This window comes from Salvia miltiorrhiza, chromosome 5 (genome assembly GCF_028751815.1).
Source record: "Salvia miltiorrhiza cultivar Shanhuang (shh) chromosome 5, IMPLAD_Smil_shh, whole genome shotgun sequence".
Classification (NCBI taxonomy): domain Eukaryota; kingdom Viridiplantae; phylum Streptophyta; class Magnoliopsida; order Lamiales; family Lamiaceae; genus Salvia; species Salvia miltiorrhiza.
Window position 1 is genome coordinate 21,292,896 of NC_080391.1, and position 9,730 is coordinate 21,302,625.

Sequence of the window (9,730 nt, forward strand, 5' to 3'; positions counted from 1 at the left end):
TTTTTCTCTGCTCAAGCAAAAAGTCACTAGCTGGACTTAACATTTCATCAATCATCTCTACATTTTGAATATTTAATCATAAATTTCAATGGTATCTCGAGTTATATTCAAGAAAGTTATAAATTTAGAGATTGAAAAAGGATGTAACAATTAATTACTTTTAGAATATCTGATGTCTTAAGTACGAGAAGGATGAAAGTAGACTGAAAAACTTTGTAGTATTATTTGTTCATCCATTACTATAGTTGGTACATATTAACACAATGTTCATTGATTGTACAATTAACTAAATTCAGTGGCTTGAATTCAATCTAAGTAAAAACTCATTGTAAATAATTTTTTCATAGACAGACACTAATAATTCAAACAAAGAATAAAACTATAGCTTATGATATACTCCCTCCGTCCCAAACGAAATGTCTCATTTCTTTTCGGCACGGAGATTAAGAAATGTGTATAAAGTAGATAAAGTGGGTTGGTGGAAATTATTTAAATATTAAGTATAGAGAGAGAGTGTATTGCCAAAAAAGGAAACAAGACATTTCGTTTGGGACAGTCCAAAAAGGAAAACAGGACATTTCGTTTGGGACGGAGGGAGTAGTATTTTTTATTTTTACTTTTATTACAATATTTTAATCATTCATATATTTATCAAACTGATAAAATATTATACAAGCAAAATCTAAATTATTTTGGGACGAATTTTCTTTATGATTTGAATTATTTAAAATCTGTATGTGCAAACGAATGATGTACGTACCAAACACTAGGGACAAGATTTTTTTATCCACGACATAGCAGGTCCATTACATTAAACGATAGTAATATAACTTTTGGTCCAATACAAGATACACATCATTTTGTTCTTATATGAAAGGATATTGGATTTTAAATCTTATCAGTTTTGTTGTGTAATAATAATTTCAAACCAGCCTATGGTGAACATTCGCGACTTTTTTTAAATGACAAAGACATGCATTTTAAAGTATCCAGCAAATTCAAAATGAATTAAAAAATTAAAAATTTATAGTAGTTAGAGAAATAACTTCCACTTCTTGATTATTATGATTATGATAGCCTCAAGTATATGCTATGCTTTTTTGTACGACATAGATGTATCATAATGGATTAATCGTTCTGAAATTTATGACTTTTTGTTAGTTTTATAATTACAATAGGACTTTTCGAGCATTTTTATGTAGTTGGGCTTTTCGTATGAATAGAGTATGTTAGGTTTCACAATTAAATGAATATTAAGCCATACTCGATAAAATCGATTTTTTTTTTTTTTTTTCTGTTATGAATGAATGGAATTCGGTAGTATATCAAAAATTGTTTGAGAGACTAACAAGAGATTGTTGGAAGCTTGAAACTAACTATGAATTAATACCAATATTTAGAAGAGTCTTCATGGTCAAAATGAAATGATTGAACTTTCATCTGGACTAATTTTCAAGAATAATCCATATTTCTATCAATTTCATCATCTACTACCAACTACCTTTTTTCATTTTTCTTCTAATATAATCAATGGTTAATAGCATCGATGGCCAATAAATTGAACTGAAAGAAATATATAAAGGTATAAATTGAACCTTTTATTGACTTCCAGAAAATAATCGAGGTCTTCCAAAGTATATGGGGGATAAGAATCTCCATTAAGATAATTTATCGTATAATTCTTTTCGAATGTAACATTTGGTATAAATAAATAAATTGCTAAACAAAGAATTAATGAAATGAGTTCTTTCCTATTGAGTTATTTACTGATTCTATGATGGCTGCGAGAATCATGGCCTGTCTGGACGAGGAGGGTCGTTTTTTGCCTGATGATATTCTTGATATTCTTACTTTGGAATAGATCGTCTATGCTTCTTAGCGTTAATCATATGTATAGAGAGGCGAATAATTTTGCTCATAGCCTCACGCAGTTTGCGCGCTCTTGTACGGAACCTATCTGTTGGGTTGACGGGGCTCCTGGTTGGCTTCGTGACTTGATCTTGAAGGACATCTCTTAATATATGTTCTTGGCATGTTAGTTTGGGTATGCCTTCCCTTTCAAAAAAAAAATGAAATAGAATAACAAACACATTTTCCATTTAATGAGAAAAAAAAAACTGAAAAACAAACCATCAATCCAGATATTCAACAAATTCCACCCCTCACATCTTTCCCCAATTTGGTACTAATTATTTATTGTCTTTTGTTTCTCAATTAATTACACATATAACTATATCCAAAAACAAAACCAAAACAAAAAAAGATGGAGTAAAGTATAATAAGTAACAAATTAAGCAAACGAAATAGAGATCCAAATGCAGTGCAGGCGAGGGCCTAGTAGAGCTGGCAAAGCAGGCGCGGCGTGGGCACGGCCATGAGCCTGGTGGCGCGTGGCGCCGTGAGGCCGAAGACGTCGTCCATGTCCATCTCGGCGGGCTTCATCCCGTCGGGCAATTCCCACGTGAAGCAGTGGAGGAGGTGCGCCACCGCCACCTCCAGCGCGTAGAGCCCCAGCTGCATCCCGGGGCACGACCTCCGTCCCGACCCGAAAGGGATGAACTCGAAGTTGCCGCCCTTGAAATCGGCGGCGCCTTCGCGGAGGAAACGCGACGGATTGAAGGCCTCGGCGTCCTCCCACGCGCCCTCGTCGCGGCCGATCGCCCAGGCGTTGATCATGACGCGCGACTTGGCCGGGATGTGGTAGCCGGAGACGACGGCGTCCTCGGCCGTCTCGTGGAGGAGGAGTGGGATGGGCGGGTGGAGGCGGAGGACCTCCTTGAGGCAGCAGCGGAGGAAGCTCAGCTTTTCGAAATCGGGCTCCTCCACTTTACGGGCCAGGCCCACCACGTCCGCCAGCTCTTGCTGGACTCGCTTCAGGTCTTCTGGGCTTCGCATTAGCTCTGTCATGGCCCACTCGATGGCCGATGCCACCGTTTCGGTCCCACCAAACATCACGTCCTGACGTAATAATACCTCATGTCACGTGAGAATCATTCTTATTCCTCCAATTAACAAATACTCCATCCATCCCATGAATCTTGACACGTTTAGTTTCGACACGGGAATTAAGAAGTTGTAAATTAGTGTTTTAAGTGTGTAGTTAATAAAGTATGAGAGAAAATGTAATAAAAGTGATAAAGTAGTAAAGAAAATGTAATAATTATTACCTTATTTTGAAAATATGTCAAGATTTGTGGGACGGCCCAAAAAAGAAAACGTATCAAGATTCGTGGGACGGAGGGAGTATATTATTTTAATAGATAAATACAATATTGTCAAGCGCAATATTCTTACAATATTGGAGTATATTTTAGACATATAAAAGGATTAAATAAAAACTTTTCTAATTTATAAATTGAAAAAGAGTACGGTCAACGGTGGATTTATGTGAGGTGTGAAGAGCTCATCATGTCGTAATCAATTGGATATGCTGGCATAATAGAGTAATGCCTCAAATTTTCAAAATGTTTGATTTTAAGTCTTAGTGATCTTTGAAACGTCAACATGACATAATATTGTAATTCATAATATAGTATGCCGGGTATGCAAGATTGCCAAGAATAACACATGAGATTTCATCGATATATATACAAATGGTAGGAATATAGGAATATAGCACTTAGTTAAAATCTTGAATGAAGTGCAACGAATGCATTAACTTTTACAGCAGATGCATAATTTTAATGAATCTCACATTTTTATCAAAATTTTAGTTCTCACTAAAAATATATATATTGCCCAAACGGCTCCGCCATTAATGTGTAGTACGACACCATATATATAGTGTAATATATAGTCTAAGATGGGGATAATATCGCATAGTCAGAATAAGGTGGGAGATATTATGACTTATTGCGTGGCCTTTTAAGACTTTTTCATTCTAGTTGATTTTTGAAAAAATAATGCTGGATGGAAATTGTACGTATGGTGGTTGAGGTATAAAACATGAAATATATATAGCATACTGTATTTTGTATTTCACCAATAAATTAATCAGAAGCCAAGGAAAAGACAATATTTCTACTAATAAATCTAAACATATCTAGTGAAAATTGATTTCTCTCAACTTGCAAATACTTGAAAACCAAAGGTTCCTTTTCCGAGAGGGAATATTGAAAACTGCTTATTTTGCATATCACTCCAATAACTCGTTTATACACAAAAGTAGTTTATTTAGGAAATCTTGAAATTCAACCAACCAAAAGCAAGCAAGTATTCTTCAACTTCTTTACTTCATTTTTAATCAATTAAAAAATTGCAGTTGTTGAATACTCATTATTTTATTTGATAATGATAAATATCGAATAGGTTATAGGATAGACAAAAAGTAATATTACTCACCATGATAATTGCCTTAATATTGTCCCTCGTTAGCTTGATCGAATTCTGCAAATCCTCAGACTCCGAAACCTTTGCCTCATCACTATAGAAAGCCAGCAGCTCATCCACCATATCAGACTCAACGGGCTCAGTGCCTTCTTCGGGCCGGGCTTTCTGCATGTGATCATCAATAATTGTGTCGATGAATCCATCGAGCTGGGCCCGAACTTTGATCAATCGGCCGTTGATTCCCTGCGGATCAATCCACCCCAAGAATGGGATGAAATCCGAGATGTTAAACGCTCCAAACAATTTCGAGATTTCCTGCAGAATCTGGATGAACTCATCCTGGCCCTCGTGGGAGCTCGACCCGAAGGCGGCCCGGTACGTTATGTTCCTCGTTAGCCCGAAAACAAGCTCGCCTATGTTGACCACGGTGCCGCTGCTGGTGGCCACGGCCCGGACCATGTCATCCACCTCGTCCCGGACCGAGTCCCACGACTCGGCCCGCTTGCGGCTGAAGAGCTTGATTACGCAGAGCTTGCGCATCTGGCGCCAGAAGGGCCCGTAATGGGCGAAGGCCATGTCGGCCCGGTCATACGTCAAGTAGCTGATGGCGATAGTCGCGGGCCGGTTCGAGAAGATGTTGTCCTGGGCCTGGAGGACTTGCCGGGCCGCGTCCGGGCTCGACACCGCCACCATGTGGAGGAACCCCATGCGGAGGTGGAGGATTCCGCCGTACTTTTTCGCTAAACGGGCCAACCCGCGGTGGGTCAGCTGGCCCATCAGGCCCATATTTCCTATCACGGGCCAGCCCGGAGGCCCGGGAGGATACCGCTTGCGACGGAATCTTGTTATGAGGAGTGTGGCAAGCAGAGGGATTATCAACGAGATTAGCAATAAGGCTTTGGGCTCTACGGATTGGAGAAGATTAATCATTTTATATTCCATGCCTGATTTTGTGTAGTTTTGTTACAAACAACAATGGTGGTGCAACTATGGAGTTGTTGCCAAGTTTTGTGGTGGATGCTATGAGGGCTTTATATAATGGGGGACTGCTGGTAGCTTCTCACATGCTTTACACACAGTGGGTGTGTAATTGATTATTCGCACATTTTTGTACATTAAGTTTGAATAAATCCAAGGAATTAGGTGGGCCATGGAGAAGTATATATGTTTATTTGTTAAATATGAAAATGAGGTGGGAAGTATTTATCTGGCCATATATAATAACAGAGAAAATCTAGCTAGTAGTAGATTACAATCAAGGAGGGCCTTTTTCTTGTTTCGATAGTAATCATTTTATATATTTTCTTAAAAGCTTTTAGGTGAGAAATAGAATAAATATACTCATGATTTTATTGTGAAAGGTATGCAAGTTTCTGATCATACATATATATATAGTTCCGTTCATCTATATATCCATCGTGTGCACGTTTTAATGTGTCCACAACTGATGTGGCAATGCCACATAAAAGAGAGAGTTAATATATTTAACTTCAATTAAAATTACCATTCATACTATTTTCATTATATAGAAATTTATTATAATTATAGTCTCATTACCATAAATAAAAATTAAATTTAATAATTATGATACAAGTCTTAGCCTAATAAAATGTTGTTATTTATTAAACTTCAATATTAGACGGAAAAAACAATGATTAATGGTAATGAGAGTTAAAAAAAGAAGTTTGTGTGATTTCAAACTTCAATATTAGACGTTCATCATTTTGCAATAAAAGAAAAGAACAAGAAGTTTGTGTTGTTTCAATTTATATGTAATTTTGTTTGTTGTCTAACAAGAAGTTAACAAAAGAAAAGAACAAAAAGTTGACAAAATTTTCCGCACACAAACTTCTTGTTCTTTTTTAAAGAAATTTAAAGGCCGCACCACAGGGAACTCGAACCCAAAACCTTTGGACTTAGACATTAACTCCTTTCCGCTTGGCCAACACACATACTAACTTCTTATTCTTTTCTTATTTTGCAGAGTGATGGACGTCTAATATGAAGTTTGAAACCACACAAACTTCTTCTTTAATTCTCATTACCAATAATCATTGATTTTGCCTTCTAATATTGAAGTTTAATAAATAAAAGTATTTTATTAGGGTAAGACTTATTTTATAATTGTTAAAATAATTCTTATTATTTGTAATGAGACTATATATATAATTTTACTAATTAGGCATATGTTGCAAAAGACTATATTTGCGAGTTTTGGCTTCTAATGATTTAAATGTGCCTCTTTGATTCTTGAATCGTCATTTTTGTTTGTATACCGTATAAAGATATTCGTATCCTTGAAATTTATAAATGCAGGTATTTTCGGAGATGATCTTAATAATACTGAGAGAAATGATAAAAATACTACCATTTTATATATGAAATACAAATTGGTTTTTACTTGGACGTTGATGGAACCAGAAGTAGTGTGTCTATGTGGTGTGCGTGGATGCATGTGCTAGCTGTGTGTGTGTGCGTGAGATGCATGTACAGTAGTACGTAAATTAGTGAATGGGCTATTTGATCGTAGTTCACCCTAATTTCAGAAGCCGGCCAGTAGTGAAGTAATTGAGGAAGAAATAGTTAATTAGGGGTTGTTGTTAAAGTCTAATTAATAGATGCTACACAACAGGGGCGGGGTTGGGGAAACATAGGCCCTGTACGAATTCTTAAATTTGGGCCCTCTATTCATAATTAAAAAAATATATATTATAAAAATATTTGATTAAACAATATATTTTTTTGTCAAATTATTTAACAAATATATAAAAAAACTATGTCATTCACACTTTTAAAGAAATTTGCTCTACTTACAAGTTTTAACGAAATTACCTTGATAGTCTCTATAATTGAAAAATCGTTGAAAGAAAAGATAAGATGAAAGAAAAATATTTGATTAAACAATACTTTCTCCGTCCCACGAATTTACTTAATAAATAAAAAATTATGTCATTCACTAACAAAGTGTTGATCTACTTAAAATTTTTAAAGAAATTACCCTGCTGTTAATCTTTAGAAATGAAAAATTGCTAAAAGAAAAAAGAAGCTGAAAAAAAAAAGTTTCAAAAAATAATAGTGTGCCTCGTGCTGCCATGATAAATAAATCGCAAAGATAATTGGAAATGAAAATTCGCTAAAGAAAAAAAGAAGCTGAAAAAAAAAATCGCAAAAATTTGCTACAAGTAGGATTCAATCACAAATAAACAAAGTCTAGAAAATGACCTTTCCCCACATGCGCTACCTTACACGATTTAATGATTCTATAGGTTTTATGTAATATATACATAATATATATATGGATCTATATTTTTGGGGCCCCTATTTTTTCGGGGCCCTGTGCGATCTACCACCTCGCACGCCCCCAGAACCGCCCCTGCTACACAATTTAATTTTGTCTGATCATTGTAGTGCTGCCCGAAATCGAAGCTAAGGATTTACGCAGAAACACATTGTTACGTGCGTTTGCTTTTTACCCTTTCAATAAAGGGATAATATAATAAGGTATAAACTTATCATTTTAAATGAAGACCACATTTGTTATATTTTATTTGGTTTGAAGGATAATATATTATCCGCTCCTTATAAGGTGGTATAAAATTATACCACCCTCTCTAAGATATAAAATTATTCATTTCTCAATGGATAAAGGGTTGCCTGAAAAATTATACAACCTACTCAAATTTTTTTATACATCAAAGCAAACAAAATATAAGTAGTAAATATAGCTTATCCCTCCCTTATACCTCGTACCAAACACACCCTGTACCAAACACACCCTATAGTATATTACTAATATGTTTCTTATGAACTTTTATTTTTGCTCTAAAAAACAAATATTGTTATCTGTCGTATTTGTTAACTTGAATGTAATGAAAATTTCTGTGAGTACGAATATACTAATTGAATGAACTATGGATAGAAGTATAATAATTAATCGGAGTCCGAACCATTTCAAACTTAATTTAATAAATTTTAGTAATATAGTACTTTTCTGTGTTCGAAAAAAAAAATGCAAATAACTTACTTCTGGAAACCTCTGGATTCAGAGGAATAGGTCCAAATAATATTAGCAAGGCAATTAAAAGTTGGTGAATGCCGCCATTTTGGAACTTTTACTTTTATTTTCTGTTTATAGTCGTATTACTAAAGTTGTTTCGCTCTTTTTCTTTTTTTGAAAAAAAATGATCAGGTAATTTTCTCTTAATGAATCCAACACTTTGGCCAAAGCTATATACTATCAATTACATTTATAAGAAGATAGGGTTAATAGCCGAAAAATACACGAATTATTTTCAAATTCAAATTTGCATATTGCACATCACCTTTAAAATTAGCCTCAGAATACACCACCTTTTAATTTTGTTGCAAATTGCACACGCATTGACCACCACCTTAATCGGTGTTGATGTGGCACCGGAATTTTCAGACGTGGACTCACTGGCATTCAAAACGATGTCAGTTCACCACCACCACTCCAGTTCGTCGCCGCTCGCCACAAGACGCGTCATCTCCAATTTCCAGACATTGCGCCACGTCCACCACCATCGCTGCCAGACGTTGCCGCGGCGCTGCTATTTTCGCGCTGTTGTCGTCCTTTTCCATCTGTAAAACGCCGACAGCCTCCATCGAGTTCCGCCACCACCGCTCAGGCCACCCCACAGTGCGGCCTTGTCTCCAACCGCCGCCTTCCACCACCACGCCACGAACTTCTCAGTTTACCATAGATCTACCAAGTTTGCAAAACCCCCAAATCCCCCCACCGAGTCCTAGATCTTCGCCAGCGACTCCATCGCCCCGTGCAATCGACGTCGCAGCAACCAACCAATACTACATCTGTGCCGCCGCAGACCCAATCGATTTGGTAAGTTTTGGTCTTTGATTTTCTTTGGCAAAACGATGGTGGTGGAGATTTTTGTGGTGGTGGTTATGGTGGAGATGAGGGAAAACAGTGCTTGCGGTGGTTGTGGTTGTGTTTCGAAGGGGCGAAGTCATGTTGCTCAGTCTTTGAATCGGAAGGGGAAAACATCAAAACGACGTCGTTTTGCCCACGTGGCTTGCCAGCGTGTAAAAAAAGTCACGTGACTGTCCATGTCATCATCGGTCAAACTTAAGAGTTGCCGGAATTTTCGCTGGTGGCAATTTACAACTAAATTAAAAGGTGATGTATTGTGAAGCTAATTTTAAAGGTGATGTGCAATATGCAAATTTGAAAATAGTCGTGTATTTTCCGGCTATTAACCCTAAGAAGATATAACTACATTTATAAGTATTTATGGTTAGTCGCATTGTCATAAATTAGTTCGGGAGTCTGAATTTGCACGGAGGTTCGGGGGCGGTAGTCTCCATTTTTTTTGGACATTTCGTACATTTTAGAAATTTATTTTAAAAGACAAGTATAATA

General features: G+C 36.5%; 1 protein-coding gene across 1 annotated transcript; it reads right to left on the reverse strand.

The window, feature by feature from the left end:
• Nucleotides 1–2,075: 2,075 nt before the first annotated feature.
• LOC130986685 (cytochrome P450 84A1-like) lies at nt 2,076–5,678 on the reverse strand. Its single transcript, XM_057910155.1, has 2 exons — nt 4,342–5,678; nt 2,076–2,958 (listed from the first exon to the last, which is right to left on the reverse strand). The coding sequence occupies exons 1-2, from the start codon at nt 5,269–5,271 to the stop codon at nt 2,335–2,337; spliced, it is 1,554 nt and encodes a 517-aa protein (XP_057766138.1). The 5' UTR covers nt 5,272–5,678; the 3' UTR covers nt 2,076–2,334.
• Between the last annotated feature and the right edge of the window lie 4,052 nt (nt 5,679–9,730).

Coding starts and splice junctions, on each gene's coding strand:
- LOC130986685 (XM_057910155.1), bottom strand. CDS start 5,271: ATGGAATATAAAATGATTAATCTTCTCCAATCCGTAGAGCCCAAAGCC. Junction 2,959..4,341: donor ATATTAAGGCAATTATCATG/GTGAGTAATATT, acceptor TTATTACGTCAG/GACGTGATGTTTGGTGGGAC.